The following is a 17,783-nucleotide window of genomic DNA, read 5'->3' on the forward strand; positions in this document are numbered from 1 at the left end:
ACAGAAAGACCGCCTTGAAAATGCATACACACTCATATTCCTGCACCCCCTCCCTCATCTCTCTCCATCACATCCCTCCAACTCCCCTCCCTCTCTGAAGCTTTTGCAATTTCACTGCTTTTCACCTATTTCTTCCATAAAATCTGATATTATACTAATATTGCAAATGCAATTTTTGTATGTCTGGGCTTATCGTTTTATCACAGCTCCTTTGTTCTTATTTCATCTCAAGTGAAAATGAATTAGGGTAGCCTAATGAAGGCACCAGGGTACAAAGGCAATGTGGATAGGAGATGGGGTTGAATGGAAGGTTATGTCTGAAATGAATACATCAATAACAGATAAAAGACAATTTGTGAGCAAATAAGTATGCCTGCATTAGAGGAAGATTTCTGTGCGACGGATGAAGCTTGTTAAGTTCATTGTGGTCTCTTAATGCAGTACAGTGCAGCTTTCTTTTCACAAAGAAAAGCCACTTAAATCATTACAATGATATCTAGCTATTGGTTAATGTTTGACACGACACGCTCAGAACATCATCATGGCCAGAGCAACAATGGAGATGCTACTAACAGAATCCTATTCCCATTAAATTTATTGTGTTGTCTCTGCCTGAGCTTATCTGCTCTCACACAGGGCCAGTGAGTGCAGTGCAGACCCACTCACACTCTTCTACCATCATAATGATGTGCCCTATGCCCCCACATCCATGGTGCTGCACTTTTAATATACTGCTGTGTGTCATACATGCGCACGCACACACCCAGAGAGAGACACTCACCACGACGTACATACATACATACATACATACAAAGAAACCACAAACAATCACAAAAATCCAACCTGAAATGTACAAATGCGCACAAATAGCAAACACATCCCTGTGCAGTCACTCACTTAACCTGTCAATCACAAGAGTAAAATCTCTCTGTTTCTAAACAACAGTTCAATACATTTCATTCCCTTGCAGATACACGTCTATTTCTATCATAGTTGCCATAGCAACTGCATCACAGAGCCTTAACTGTGGATAATTTTCAGGCTATGTATCCACGCTTGCTTTTTACATGTGCGATTTCATGCAGACTCTCTTGTTTGCTGGTACAAACCTTCACCCATGAATCACTTGCGAGCAGTTGTGTACTTGTATTGCCACTGAGTCGGGGTGAAAGAGCTGAGAGGCGAGATAAAGGGCATTGATACTCGGAGCCAGCAAGTCAGCCAGCCAGGCCTATCCAATCAACAGGAATGCCTGCTGGGATACACACAGACTCTCTCCATCATGGACAAGGTCACAAAATCTTCTACAGAGGAGTCATAAAGCACACAGTTGTAAAGAAAGCAACTAGTTTTGAACACACTTAATGCCGTCCACATTTGTGTTACACACACAGTCACACAGAACCATCCTCTCTCTTGTGTTGCGTTGCCAAAGTTCTGCAACTGCAAGTTCTAGTCTGTTCTGCCACCACAGGTACAGAGAAAGGAATCTGATGAACATTTCCTCTTTTCTCTATAGCAGGCCCTTTAAGCATATATATATATAATTAATATTTGGTCTGACCACCCTTTGCCTTCAAAACAGCATATATTCTTCTAGGTACACTTGCACAAAGTCAGGGATTTTGTAGGCGTATCATCAGGTGTATGATTCAACAATTATACCAAACAGGTGTTAATGATCAATTCAATATGTAGGTTGAAACACAGTCATTAACAGGTTACTGTCAAAAGTCATACATGTTGGTAAGACTCAGCACAGCAACAAGATGCAAGGTGGTTATACGGCATCAACAATGTCTCTCGCAGGCAGACATTTCAAGGCAGACAGGGGTTTCCAGATGTGCTATCCAAACTGGGGCTGTATTTCTACAAATGGAGTTGGGGATTTGGTCAGAATCCCTCCTTGGCCCACATCTGATTGGCCCCATATTTATTCTGCAGCGTGAAAACAACCCCAATCACACGGTGAAAGTCATCTATCCTCAGCGTGAAGAAGAAGAAGGAGTCCTGGAAGTGATGATGTGGCCCCCACAGAGCCCCGATCTCAACATCATTGAGTCTGTCTGGGATTACCTGAAGAGAGAGAAGCAACTGGGGCTGATAAATCCACAGAAGGACTGAGGGTAGGTCTCCATCAACCTACCTGCCGAGTTCCTTAAAAAAATAAGTGCAAGTGTACCTAGAAGAACTGGGGCTGTTTTAAAGGCAAAGGGTCGTCACACCAAATATTGATCTGATTTTCTCCTGTTCACTCACTTTGTATTTTCTTAGTGATAAATATAATTTAGAATTATAATTAACATGTCTATATATATATGGTGTCTTCTTTACATTTGTCAATTTAAAATGATGATCAAATATGAGAACTTCAGTTTTAATTGACAGTATTTTCATCACAGGAAATATCTCAAGGCTGGAAGGCATTGTTAATGTTTGATATTGTCACGACTTGTGTCCTCTCCAGCACTGTCTTTTCTCACAGGAATGGCTGAAATGTTTCAGATCCTTGAAAAAATATGAGAACTGAACAATGTGTTGACTACACAGTATATATGTAAGACCTTCACAATACAACCCAGCTAGGTAAAGTTGTGACTATATTACAAGAGAGCTGCTGAATGAGAAACGAACACAGGCATGTATTTTCCATTTTGACATCACCTACTTTGACAAGACATATGAGCAAATATCTGCACTCAGTAGCTTAAGCGAATATGTAAGCCCTCACACAAAAATGAAGTGCATTGCCCTTGAAATGCCAAAGCTAAACGAGGAAATTTTGCATCAGCGCAATCATTTACATAGAATAAATTTTGATGTGTTGAATGTGTCTTTTGGGTTTTCTACAGAGAGTCTTCAGTGTCCACTGCCCTGAGATGCAGGGAAGTTAGATGCCTCTCAAGCAAGTGAAAAGGAAACTAAAACTCAGCTGGAACATAGTTCTGTAACCTGAGTGCATGAAGAGAGGAACAGTGGATAAGTGCATGCACTGTGTGTGCACTGCACACCCTGAATACAATCCACTTGTAAGTGTAATTTTTATGTAAAGGTGTGAAGCTTTTGTTAGAAGGTTCTTTCTGCTAGTGATTATGCCTGTGGATATAATTACCAATAATGACTTCATTTTGAGTGCTGCTGCTTTGATAACATTTATAACAATCACTTGTTTCCCCAGGTGAACAGTCACTACTGGGGGAACAAATGACCCTAAAATATATTGTATATTATATTGGTGTTCTATATGTACACATTTTCCATTCCACATACCTTTTTGTATTTATATGTATATATAAATAATATATGTATGTGCATGTGTGTAAATATTTTATGGCAGTGTTCTGAGAATTTAATTGGCCTTGATTTTAACAGTAAAATAGGTGCTAAGATGACCATGTTCACTCAAAACAAAATACCAACCTGGACAACATTAGCATCCTGCTGCATCGAATTCATACAGCAACAATGACTGAAAAAGCAGCAGGGATTTGCAGTTTCTTTGGTGACCACATGGAGTCAGAGTCATACAACAAACATGCAGCTGCTCAGAAGCTGGCGTTGCATTACGGCAGGAGGCTGAATAAGATGAGAAATAGGCCTCATATTATTTTGTCTGAAATCCCACTTCATCAGTGCCTTTGAAGTGTATGCTTCTAAACTAATGCTTTGGTACAATTTCACAGTCTTTGATCCTTTTTTCACCTGGAGATGTCCCACAATATCACAATTAGTGTCCCATGGACAGTAAGAATTGTATCAGAAGAATGGGCCCAGCTTTGATAATACGTGGTTGAAAACGTAATTTCCGAGGAAAGAGAAATGAGATCTTGAATTTTGACTACTGCTACTAGGTGTGGTGCCCCTGTTACAATCTCAGTGAAACTCTTCAAAATCAAAGAGCATGATGCAGCCCATTTGAAATACACTTGCAACAGCTCCAACTCTAAATCTCTGACCTTAACAGAGTCTGATGATGCAAATAAGTCTTTCCTCAAAGGGACGTGAGTGCTACATAATCAGTTTTACCTCTGTCCTCCACCATTACAGTGGTTCTTCTTACTGAACAAGCGCTATTTATAAAAGCTAGTAATCAAATAGCTTCAAAACATATACTGCAGCTGTCCCACTTAAACACACAAACATATACTGTGAATACTCACTTCTGTGTGATGCTTTTATTGCTCACCAAATGTGAGAGTGTTGCTGGTCCATGTTGTGGGCAGCAGGGTCCGGCAGGGGGCGCTCTCTACGTGACTGTCTCTCTTTCTCTCTCACACTGAGGTCAATTGCCACACTCCCCTCGTCTCCTAGCAACGTCAGCACCCTGCCTCCAATCACTACGGATACCGGGAGAGATTGGGGGGGGGGGTGAATGAGGAAGAGGGGGAGGAGGAGAAGCTAGGAATCAGCATCCCAGGCAGCAAAACTGAAAGTGTGCAAAGGTTAAAAAAAAACAAAGTTGAGGCAAGGGTTTCAGACGTGGATCGTATTGGGTGGGGGTGGGAGAGGTGAATCATGGAGCCAAGGTTCTCAGAGACACATTAAAATCATAATTCAAATCAGCCATATTACAGTGTGAAGTGGAGGAGAGCGATTACCCCAATTAAGCCTGTTTGTTATGAGGGTCCCCTTTGCTTAGCCTCCACAGTCCCTCCTCTTTCCTCAGCATCTCCTACTGTCCTCTCTTCTTCTTCTTCTTCTTCTTCACTCACCCACCCTCTCGTGTGGCCTATTAAATTTGATGGTGCCATCATCATCTTCATCCTGTCCTTGTGACTCGTGGCAGGCCGCTGTGCTTTATTACTCCACTCTTCCTCTGGGGGTCCTCACTCTTCTCTGTGGTGATTTCTATGTTTCTCTCATGCACATGGGGTGTGTGTGAATGCATGTCACACATCACGAAGACCGTGTAACATTCTGTGTATATGTCATGCATACAGAACACAAAGAAAACACACTTGGCACACACACACCAGTGCTTGTCACTCACAGTCACAACACACAAGCTTTCACACACTCCCCGTGTGATGCGACAGTGACCTTAGACACTGGATCTCCTCCCCCCTGTGGCGGCTGTCATGTGGGGATGCGCCACACAGATACACGCATGACAGAGTTTAGTCAGGGAGCCATGTTCAACGTCAGGTTGATACACAACAGAAGGCACTGGAGTGAAAGCTGACAGGTTGTGTGCAGCTTGCAACAAATGCAATATGATACTTCATATGAGTAAGTGATTACAAACTATAGACAATATAATCCTACATTCTGTAATCTTGCACATGTGAGTTATTGCTGATTGCAGGATTCCGTGTTTCAGTGTAAGTTTGCAGGCAATATAGTGGAGTGAACGTATTTCACATTACCAGCCTGTGAAATGGTTGTACTGGACAAAAGTGTCATTATGTTGCAGCCTAAAGCTCCACCAATAAACTGTTATTATTGTCTTTTTATTCATTGCACCTTGTGATGACTACATTTAACATTAAATTTAATCTCAACAGGAGATAAGCTGTGTAACAATAATACTCTTGCATAGATGAAATTGAAAAAAATGTGGATTACATCTACAAATCTTTATAATGACAATAAGAGGAATATGATAAGAATGGGAATAACAGTGGGAAGAATAGTTATGGTTATTTCTACAATTATATTAATTATATACAGGCGAGAACAAACTATTTATGATGTGATAAAATATGATATGATTAAAGTCATTGGTTGAACTCATTTTACATCACCGTCCATTTCAAAGTACAACCTGTGCTTCCGAGTGTTGCCACACCATCAGACACAATCTGCTCCAGGAAGGGCGGCGTGTGAATATATGCCTGCAAAACCTAAACTCTGAGCCACAGAAGAGATGCAGGAGGGAGAGGTGAAGAGGGAGGAGGGAGAACATGTGTGAGTGTTTGTGCAAAAGGGATTGACAAAGAAAGAGAGAAAAACGCTGGCTGCTGTTGCCAAGGCAACCATCTCGCTCCCCTCTCCTCTTTAACCCTTTCTCCTCGGCACTTTCTTTTCACCTTCTGTCTTTTATCATCGCAGCGATCTCTCACTTGTTGATGTCCTATCACTCCATCTGTCCCTGTCCTTATCTTCGCTCTCCGTCTCTGTTTCTCTCTCCGCAATACAAAATCTTGATTTGTGAGCTGTTCAGTCTCAACTTCATTTTGATTATTCATCCTCTTGTCGGCACACCTGTCATTTTGTCTGAACACGTGTGCTTTGTTAACTCTGAGTCACTATGTGCTAGAGAACAGTAAGCATTTGAACTACACTGCGTTAAGTATCAGGAAGTAATTGCTTCACTGCATGTGTTATTAATGATTTGAAAACTTTAGCACATGGTGTTAACAACATGGCTGCTGGCATGTAGGAAAGAGATGAACTACCATGAAGGAAGACAATATTGTGTGGTCATTCTGGAAGATGTGAATGTTTGTATGTTTGAACGAATGTTTAAGTTTGTATTTGGAACTTATCCAACACTTTATTTTCTGGTAACTGTAGGTGATTATTCAGTCCAATAGATTTCAACAAAAGATGTTGTAATTACATGGTATGCACTCTAGCCAGCTGGGCCATTGTACCACAGAGCTTTGACAGTTGGTTTACCATCAAGTCCGACCTTCTGTACAGGGACCACTTGCTAAACCCTGGTTAGGGTTTAAAAGTTTAAATTGATGATGAATTTACTCTGTGCTAAGAAGGTATACTGCCAGTGAACATTTCTGACACACGGTAAAAGTACAAGTTAAGGAGAAACAAGCAGTGGGTTGGACATTTTGGACAATACACATATGTGCTTTCTTGCTGAGGGATGAGAAGATCAATAGCACTCTCATGTAAAGACAAAGACAATAATTTCAGTTTTTATCAGTGGAGTCTGGTGGCTTTGACAAGAGTGATATAGTGACAGTTTCTGGTTAAACAAAAAGGATATGGCACTTTAAAAACGATTATCTCTGTAGGGATCCTTTCCACACTTTTGTCAGACACTAGTGGATGTACTTTGACGAGGAAAATTGCCCGCAAGGATTACATTCTCTGTGAAGATTCTCAAATCAAGGACAACTGGACTTGGTTGAAGATACTCATCCAAGAGACTTCTTCACTTCTGACTGACTCGCAGCGAATCCCAGCGATTTATCCTTTGTGGGGTCAACACAGCTTGGTTCACTAGATTACTTGTCTTGTGTTTGGGTGTGCTTTTGGGTGGACCTTTTTAAACGCAGCGATGTGCTGTTGAAAATCCTCCTCTCCTGCTGAGAGATCATCTCTCAACAAGGGAGGAGGTTTGTGACACCACTTATCCCCCATATTCAATGCTGTTCTTTCATCCCTTCCCCGGAAACTGAACGAACGCTCACATTTGGCTTCATGTGAGGATGCCAATGATGTCTTCAAGACCATAATGGCTGTTGTCACAACAGCCTAGAGCACTAACGAACCAAGTGGTATCGATCATCTTGACAACAACCCCACACAGAGGTTAAATAGCTGGTGATTCCTTGCCAGTCAGTCAGAAAAGTAGAAGACTCTTGGATGAAAAGCAAAACTTCCTCAAGTATCTTCAAAAAGTCTACCTGTCCATTGATTTTTACCTTCCTTGCATAATGATTATGTTGCAACCCCTCTTCACTGCTGCTTGCTCAGAACTGGGCCAGTTTCAAAAATTGTTGTCCCAATTAGTCACAGAGACACAAAAACATGGGAAAATACGGTCTGTGTTGAAAAATATCATTGTTACCCCTTAACATGGACTGAGACTTCTGAGATTTTTCTGTATTTGGCCCAAAATCAAAAATGTTTCAATTTGTAGTATTACAAGAGGCTATTTCTTGGCCAGACAATTTCTACAACGCTTGCTTGACAACTGGCCCCACCCAAGAAACAGTACGCAGGCACGAAATCCCTTGTAAAATGTTGAATGGTCATGTTTAAACTTTGTTTTTTGAATGGATTAAGCAGGGAGAAGGCTAGCTGTGTCCCCCTATTTCTAGTCTTTGAGCTAAGCTAAGCTAGAATTTGTGAACTTCAGCCAGAAAAGTTCACTCCTGCGTAACCATTTGTTTTGATGGCTGTGTGCCAGTGCAAAATAGGACATTTGGAGGTCAGGAAAAAAAATGTGCCAACAACCATCCTCTACTCTTGCCAATTTCCAGTGTTTACTCTCTCACTCTTCAAATGCTGCTTCATGAAATATGCTGCCACCTCCTATACGCATTGTGTGTCTGTTTGATCACATGCAGTCTCCATCCTCTGGTTAGATTATGAATTCTGGTGTGCTGTCCAGCTGGTGTGTGAAATCAGAGGCTACATACAAGAGTGTAATCAGCATGTTTCACACACATGCATCTTCCATTAAACCCAAATTCAGCAATTATGTTAAATTAAACAACTCAACTGCTCTTGTATGATCTTTAAGAACCTCTGTCTTACATTCACTGAAAGATGAGCTTGAAATGCATTATTAGTATGTAACGACATCACTGTAAAAAATACACTTAACATTTCATTGCTGCCTCAGACTTTTCTCCTCTCTGTTTTTTTGACATAATATATCCTGTTGCTAGGTTACTGTTAATTGTTCAAATTTAAGTACTTTATAAAAACAGGCAATGATAGAAAAACATGGTAAAAGAGAACAAGAGAATGACACACAAAAAAAACAAAAGTCTTCTAAGGTCACAAATTTCAAGGATAAAGTGAGCTGTATCACTGAAAGGGAAGCTTGTTTTATTGGACTTATTGAAGTACTCTAGCACCTGCACTATTGTCACCTGTCCTTTTTACTCCTCTTCTCCCTCCATCCTGTTCCCCCTCTCATTCTCCATAATCCACTGAACTCTCATCCATAACTCACGGGCCCCTCTTCCTTTTATTACCGCAATGCCTCCCACCACCACCACCACCTCTCCCTCCATTGTAATAATTCAAGCTGACACACAATAGAAGGGGGCATAGGAGAGAGAGGGAGTGAAAGTGGGATAAAGAGAGTTAAAGAGAGCAGGAGAGAGTTGGAGAAGTAGGGAATCAAAAGGAAAGGAAGTGTTCAGGAGAGTATCAGGTGAAAGGCAGGAGAACAGGAAGGAGTGATGCTGAGAGGCAGACACAGAGCAAGGTTTTGCCTCTTACTGGCTGTTGAATTAGAGCTGCCAATGGTTTTGGCCTTCAGATCCACCCATATCGGGCTTCTGCTCAGACTGTCCAGCTCTCCAAATTTCATTGTGTTACTCCTTGACAGTTAAAATATCAAACTGTAGTACAGTAGGGATATTTCACATTTAAGGTGGTGTCCAACCTCAAACCAAAAATGTCTATCTTACCAATATATCTCATCCCTTTTTCCTCACACCTCACTCCCTCCATCAATAATTGAATAAGTCGTGCTTGCCAGTGTGACTGAAAAATTAATGTATGGTAGGAGTGATGGGGGGGGGGGGGGGCGGGGGGGGGCGGTGCTGTTACAGGGATGATGGATGCTCAGGTGGGTGTCATCGTAGCTGGGTGGGGGACAGGCGGGCTGCTGTGTACAGGTATTGACAAAACTAGAGTAGGTCAGATAAGCATACAGAGTGGCTGCTAAGTTAGTTAGTTATAGCATGTCCAGCAGGTAGCCTGTTTTGCACCATTCAATACTGTGGAGCCTGACTGTGTTTGCCTAGTTTGCTCTTGTCAGAAAGTTTACAGTCTCTGAACTTCCAGGTTCCCTGGCAGACAGCTATTTCCTAGCTGTGGTCTATGGGGAGTGCAGGTGAGAGTCTGCGCTCGGAGAAGGGAGACAGTCTAGCCACTTCTGGATCTATATTGGGAGGTAGCTGAAATGATGGTCTGAGTTCCTAAATGTAGCTCTCTCTCTTCATGAGGTTTAGGCTACATATTGTTTCAGTAAAATGGGTTGATCCCCAAAACCTAATGACATTCCGAACTAGAGCTACTTTTTGTGCTAATTAGCAACTATGATAGTGAAAATGGTAAATATTATCTTCTAAACAAGCATGGTAGCATTATTATTGTGAGCATGATCATCCCTATGTTCCCAGGGTCCCATTTAGATAGATAAGGGTTATCTTATTGAAGGGAAAGTAATGTGTAACTGGTGACCAGGCAATTGCATAAATTTTAAATAATCTAATGAGAGCACGAATGCCATTGAGTCAAGGGAAGATGTATCGCAAAAGAAAATTAACACTGCTTTGCTTTTCTGGCTGGAGAATGAAATGTGGTGCTGGTTTACTCACACAAAGCACCCATCATCCATCTTTGACCACCTGTGGAGAACGCTGAAAGTCTCAGTATCTGACAAAGTAACCGTTGAGTCATTGGTATTGATCAACAACCCTATCAACCCCTGGTAGATATATTGTGGCCATTTTGTACTAGGGCAGTAAAAATCTTAATGCATCTTTAAGTCACTGTGGATCTGCTTGTTAAAATGTCATAATGTAAAATTTACAGACTACACGTCCTAGCTCCTTAAAGCAATTAAGCATTGGATTTGAGGTGGTTTTGTAATGTAAGAGGTCAAAACAGCTCATCACACACACCTTCAGTATGACATTGAATCTGGCTTTCCATCTCCATGAAGCACCACTATTCAAACTTGGCTGATAATTATTATTCGTTGTAAACGACATCCTCAATTTCAGTGTTGATCTCTCCTGGATAAATAAAGTTTTAGAAAAATCCCTGTAGACCACTTTGTGCTGTCTCAAAGGTGAACTGAAATGGGTGCCAGTTTGAACCTGTTTAAATTTGAGAACACATAACAGTTGTCTTTCGTTGACAAGGTGTCAGGCAGGTCTACTGTACGGCTGCACAGTTCAGCAGAAGCAGCCATGGTGTGGGGGAGAGGAGAGAGCAGCCTGAGAGAGCAGCCTGGGAGAACCCCGAGGGCGCTGGACGGCATCAGACAAGGCTGTGTGGAGCGCCAGCAGCAGGGTGGGTTGTTGAGGGGATAGACCCAGACCCAACCACTCCACCATACAGTCACCATATGGCCCTCGTTTCTCAGGCAGGCCTCTCCTTTCCTCTCCCCTCCCAGGAATTCCTTCCAGCCAGGACAGAGAGACAGCTTGTGTGTGACAGAAAAAACATGTACTGTCTGTGAAAGAATGACAATGAATGCAAGTCTGTGAAAGAAAAAACAAAGAGAGAGAACAAGGGGAAAAACTCCCAGAGTGGCTTTAGATAATGCATGTGTGTGTGTTCAGAGAGAGAGAGGGGGTAAAGAAAGCAGGTGGAGGGCCAGACAGACTGCATGTGTGTCCACTACAGTGGGCACACAGACTCAGTCAAAGCAGGGGGTATGTGAGAGCCATGCATGAAGAGATGCAGGAAGGGGGAACTTCTCTGGCACATAAATACACCAGGCAAATAAAGTGAAGAGGATGCATAGGAGTATGTGCGTGTTTGAGAGAAAATGAAGTGTCAAAACTCAGAGGTTAACACAAAAAAAGTTTAAAAAGACTCAGTGCCATACCTGTGAAACTTATAGTTTTTTATTATTAATACTCAACACTTCATTTTGTTCATCATGTACAAAGAGAAAGAATAGTCTTATTTGAGCACTTATAATAGTAGATATCAGTATTATCCTTATTAGAAGTACCTTAATGATGTTTTTTTGCAGTTTTGTCATGACATGGTTAATTTTGTTATTGAGATTACTTTGATCGTTTCCATACAAAAAAAGAAGGTAAATGTTGTCCCCAATAGTCAGTATTTACACAACCTGTACAATTATTTGTTTTTGTGTCATTTTCTGTTTGTATGGTGTAAAAATTTGGGGATTATTTCAAAGGGCCACAAAAAGCGAAAAAATGGCCAAGAATAAGATTATGTAATCGTTGTATATGCAACTGGTGCTATTCATGTTACATTTTTGTCAGCCCACAGTAAATTCAATCAGGCTTTGTCGTTTCAGTGACGATGTGTGTTTTCATCAACATGGCCGCCCTATGAAATACATTTAGTAGCAACCCCTTATGTCATGTTATCTTCAATTTTCATTCAGGTAAAGAAATCCATTCTCATGTTAACTGTATGAAGATGGAAAATAGCAATATTAACAAACAAACAAAACTGTACACAATTTAATAGAAAATTTTGTATGCATCAATATAAAGCAATATCAATACATATTAATACACGTACAAACAGATAGAACTTTAAAATATTAATAATGGAATGAATTAGGGTGAATTGGAAAATTATAAGCAGCTAAATTACATGGACCTTCACAACCAAATCAATCATATAATATCACAGCATAATTCTTCCAATTTGCATGAGAAGCGACTCATTGATAAAAACCGTGATTAGTAGTTCAATTCTTTATGTTAGAAATATTGATGTGAAACAAACATGTCAATACCTTTTTTCTCCAAACACAAAATGCAAAAATACATTTTCACAAGTCAGTTTAACCGGCGCATCGATACCTGTAGCTGACCGCGTGGTGCTGTTATTTGGTCCCATGTGTCAGTGTTCCTAACAGAAAAACACACGTCAGCTGAGATGATATTTACATCAGGATGTTTCAGCCCACTAACTTTGCCATCTTTTGTGTTGTAAAAATGTGACACAGTGTTTTGCTCTACATTAACCATCTAAACAAATGTGTTGTGGCATGCTCGTGCGCAAAGAAGGGTGGCTGGGACCGATTTGGCCGTAAGGGAAATAAAGACATCTGATGAGCCATGCTTACTCTGCATCGCTGCCTGACCTGCACACACTGGCTGCAGAGCAGAGCAGCTGGAGGTGGTAAAGGCCTGATGATAGCATGTTTACCACAGTGTCAGGTGCACCTTGACTTCCCAACCAGCAGCTGTAAACTAGCCCTAGCTTGCCTTACAATGCATGAAAAGAACAGCAGGGACTGATGTATTGGCACATAAAGTGTACATTTTCAGTACAGCATTTACAATAAGAGCAGTTTGGTCATGCTGTTTATTGCAAATGAAGAGAGTTTAAGTGCACATGGATGCATTTTTCACTCTCCAATTAACCCTCTAGACATGAAAGCAGTTGAGGAGAAAAACAGAAGAGAGATGAATTTCTTCTCTCAGGGCTGTGGAGAAGATTATGGAGACTTATTGGAATCAGAATCATAAAGAGCGGGGGAAATAATTTCTGATTGCATGGAATTGCTTATGTACACAACAAATTACAAATTATATTTCCCCTCTCATACGGAAAAACAAGCAGTGCACAAAGTTGCACAAAGTAAATTAGAATCCAAAGCGAAGTGTTTTCAGCTGTCAAATAATGCAGTTTAGTGATATGTTGAGCTAAAATATAGTAACAATGGTTGATTCCCCTGAAGCAAAACTCTCTACATAAAATGAGACATGACGAACACACAACAAATACTGTACCTTTTAATAAGGGGTTGCACAAATGCATTTCAGCTTCAAGTGGATTCTCAATAAGATGAAACTACACTCATTCTTGGTTTTCCACGATATTGTGCTGAAATCCTCCACAATATTGACAACATCAACACTGGGAAATGTCCAGTGTGCATTTGTGTGTCTATATGTGTTTATACATGTATATGTGTACATGTGTGTACATACACATATATTTCTTCCTTTACCACAGTGATGTCTATCCCAAACATAGAGAGGGAACAGGATAGGCCAGGCCACGATGGCTCTAAATTCTGTGTGCAATGATTGTTAGAGCCCAGGTCAAAAAAAAAAAAATTAAAAAAAATAACGGGCAACAAAAACACAAATATCTTGTAAGTTTTGTAAGAAGGATTGCTGCTTAAAAAAAATGAAGGATCACAATATACTGCCTCTATATGCAAATATCATCTATGTATACATGTAATATTGTATTACATAAATGTGTAGATAATTTAATTTATCTCAAAAAGCATGAAGAAGAGCTTACCTTAAAAAGAGAGAATCTAACACAATTCAAGGGAAACTTAGCAAAAGACTAAATCTAAACTTTCCCCTTTTATCACCAAACGTCTACACCTACAGTAAATTATCCTCAATTTCCAACACTTTAGTGAAAATATGAAAAAGCATAATTCTTAACATAATCAGTATACTGATTGGTAAACTATCATAATTAAGTAAACATGATTTAAAGAAAAAGAGATTCAATTATATCACTTATGATTAGTAATATTTGTGTCTTATCTTATTTTTGTTCATGTATTTTTTGTTTTTATGAGTTTTTATTAGTGTTTTGTTTATTTCTTAAATTGCTGTAAAACATATTGAAAGTTACATCCTGTCTGTCTGTTAACTGTACAAAGTGAAAAGTTTTAAATATATTATTTACAAGGAAAAGATTGAACGTACAAATGCTGACACTGATTGATGCCCACTCCAAAGTCTTTCATCTGCTTGTTCTTATTTCCTCATTTCCCGTTCTCCTCTCTCATTCTTATACCATCTTGCTTGACAATGGTTGACCTGAACTTTCAAAATGTGTTCGTATAAAAATTCCAGAGATTCCAATCTACTTAATAGGAGGGTCGTGGGGGGATGAATCTGTTTGATTTAAGGCTAACTCAACCAGTCTCACTTTTACTGGCTTATCTGTGGGGTGAGGGAGGAGGTGAGGCTGTTTTATAGTTATCAGCAGGTTAGTGGAAAAAACAGCTGTTATCATTCAATTGTGATTTGGTTCCCTCCACACACACACACACACACACACACACACACACACGCACACACGCGCACTCCAACCTATTACAGTGGTGCATTTAGATTAGGGTATAAGATAGAAGTCCGCAATGACAAAGATCACACTCTACACACTCCAGCAGCTCCAATCTCAGACCAGCACTCCTGCGCAGTCTCACGCAGCCCTTAAACTTCTAACACCACCAGCTAATCAACCCTTTAAATAACTAATAGAGGCTTCTTTATTCTGTACAGTAATACCATGAGTCATCACCAGACAGCTTGCAGTGGGGGGTGGGGGTGGGGGGATGATGGGATGATAAGGCTTGTCTATTGTCTACTGAGTGTCTGAACTTACACTGAGTAAAAGGTCCTGTGCAATAAATGAGGCCTCTCCAGCTAAAAAGACTATCTATATAAGTCAAAGTAAAAAGCTGGAGAGCTTTTGCAAGATGGACGGCTTCCTGACGCCTCAGTCAGTGTTCCTCTCTCAAATAGACATCCTCCATATCTCAAGCTTTTATCAGTGTCATTGTCATGGGGCAACAACAAGTCTCCTACACATGTTGTAGCATTTCGCCTACATAAACAACAGTGCATATATATTGATCATACACAAAGTACAAACTACGCTTTTCTGTGTGCACCTCTCAGACAGTGAGTACGTGAGTGAAAAGTAATGCCTTCTACGAGATACTAGTGAGAGGCCGAAAAAAGTAAGTGCCTGGTGACTGTTATCATGTAACCTGAATAAAAGAAGTGGTCTAAAGGCTGCCGTGTTGTGATGTGAGACGTCTATCCGTGACGGTGGGACGTCCTGAATACAACTGCTTCATAATGTCACTGCCCATACTTGACATATGAAATCATTTTTACGAAGTTATAAAACATCTCCAACGGCGTCTTGTATTGAAACCATCAGCAGCAGCGTCTCAAACCTGCTGTAAATTTTTACTGCAGTTTTGGCTCATGATCGTGAAGAGATCAGCGAGCAGCCTAAAAAGCATGCTGGTCCGTCCTGGTGGCTGCCGTGTGAGGACCGCATGTGAACTGGAGGACACATCCACTGGAGACCATTAAGGCACGTCCTTCCTTCCTCTCAGTATCTTCAGCTTCTGACGAAATGTGTTGTTCACAGTAACACAAGTTCAGGCTGACAAAAAGTGTTTGTGTGTGTGTGTGTGTGTGTGTGTGTTTAAGTGTGTGTGCACTTGATTTGCAACATCTTGAAACATCAAATAAGGATCCGTCAGTGCTAAATGTGCCTTCGAGATCCTGACTCAGTCTTTCTGGCTTGTTAGTTGAACTAAAAACAACCTTCAACTACAGATACTAAAAACAGTAGTGAAATATTATACCAACAGAACATAAAACAAGAAAAACTTAGTGATATCATAAGCAGTGTTATCATAATCCTTACTAACATCTTTGTTATTCACAATGTTATCAATATTATTGTTGTTCTTATACCCTGTTTGTTTCTATAAGAATATCTTATTATCATTCATGATTGTATTTCTCATAGCAAACAAGATCAGCTCTTTTGGCGATGGGGATGAAGAGGAGGAGCGGGGACAGAGAGAGGGAGAACAGAAGAGGGGGACGGAGAGGAGATGGACAGGCGAGGAGAGAGAAGTACTAGTCATCTCCTGTGTCGTGGCTCTGGTAAACGTGACAATGTCTCCTTTCTGTGGTGACACAGGGGCAGATGGGCAGTTCGTTCCTCTCTCCACTCTCGCAGTCTTTCTTCATAAGCACTCAGTGGGAGCTCTCAGATAGCCATCGAATTGCAGCGGGCTCACACGTCTGATATCAAACTAAGATGAGGTGTCGCCTCTTTGCGCTGATAACCAAGTACACTGACTCCTGCCTCACTGGTGGATGAAAGGGCTTGAGTTGAGTGCATTTGTAATGTTGAGGGGAATGTTAATTGACTGTTTGGGCATAAAAGTAGAGTAGCTTTGGCCATTTCTGAGAGAGGGTTAACATCCCACAACTCCTCAGGGTGTCCTGATTTTTTACCCACTTTTTCTTGCAAAATCAAGATTTTTTCCTTATTCTTATTTTTCTATTTCACAATCTCTACCTTTCGGCCTTTTCCTCCTCTAGCGCTCTCCTCTTTTACCTCATCGTGCTGTCCCAATATGGGCTAGGGTTGCAGTGTGTGGACAGTGTCTTTAAAATCATCCCTGATCTCCTAACACTGATGCCTCTATTCCTTTCCTCCTTCCCCCTTGCCATTGACCGCTTCTTGTCCCCCCCATTTTTTCTCACACGTCAGACTCAATGCTGGAGAGTTTCTCGTACACATGGCCATTGCTTCCATTGAAGGGACGCGGGGGGCCAACCCCCAGCATGGAGCCATGGTGGTTCATTCCACCGAGGCTGAGCTCTTTCGGGAACCGGGGGGCCACGTTGGACATCACCCCGGCTGTTGCAGACGCTGGCAGATATGACGCCGTGCTCATCTGACTCCTGAAGTCACTTCGGCTGTTTTTGGCAACTTGTTGCTGCTGCTGTTGCTTTTTCATGTAATATTGTTTGGCTCCGTGCATCAGACACTGGTCATCGCCAAAGGTGGGTATAAAGGGGTTTTGGTTTACCCTGTCGGGGTAAAGAGATTTGGATAAAGAGAACGCTCCCCCACCTCCTCCTTCCATCAAAGACCTATCCCTGTCTCTCATGTCTCTCTCTCCAATGGAGCGGCGGTGAAGGCCCTCACCGCCTCTGAACAGGCCGAATGGTGAGCCGGGTCCTTGCCGGCCCTCACCTCCGTAAAACAATGGGTCCCTGTCTCTTTCTCTTTCTCTCTCAGAGCCCCCGTGACGCTCAAATATGTGTGCGAAGGGGCTGGTGCCCTCCATGTAGCGTTCTTTCTCCTTCAAGCTAACACTCCTGGGTGGGGGCAGCATCCCTCCCATACCTGCACCACTCATCCCTCCAACTCCGCCTAGACCCATTAAACTTCCCATCCCGCCTGACTCCTCTTTCTGAAGGTCGACAAATGTGTCATATGAGTGCTGCCGCCTAAGTGGTTTGCCTAATCCACCCTTCCTTCTCTGCTGACCCTGTGGTTGAGACTGAGGGCCAGCGACCATACCTCCTCCTCCTCCCACACCTGTC

The 17,783-nt window shown here is 41.5% G+C and overlaps 1 protein-coding gene across 1 annotated transcript in view; it reads right to left on the bottom strand.

Annotated features, from left to right (window-relative positions):
* Positions 1-11,494: 11,494 nt before the first annotated feature.
* The window catches only part of LOC119884188 (glutamate receptor ionotropic, NMDA 2B), a 125,010-nt gene continuing 118,721 nt past the window's right edge, over positions 11,495-17,783 (bottom strand). The window contains 1 exon segment of the mRNA XM_038694654.1: positions 11,495-17,783. Within this exon segment, the coding sequence (XP_038550582.1) occupies positions 16,931-17,783 (853 nt within the window). The 3' untranslated portion in view covers positions 11,495-16,930.

Source organism: Micropterus salmoides, unplaced genomic scaffold (genome assembly GCF_014851395.1).
Source record: "Micropterus salmoides isolate LMB-PRFRI ecotype aquatic unplaced genomic scaffold, ASM1485139v1 Ms_hic_scaffold_10, whole genome shotgun sequence".
Classification (NCBI taxonomy): domain Eukaryota; kingdom Metazoa; phylum Chordata; class Actinopteri; order Centrarchiformes; family Centrarchidae; genus Micropterus; species Micropterus salmoides.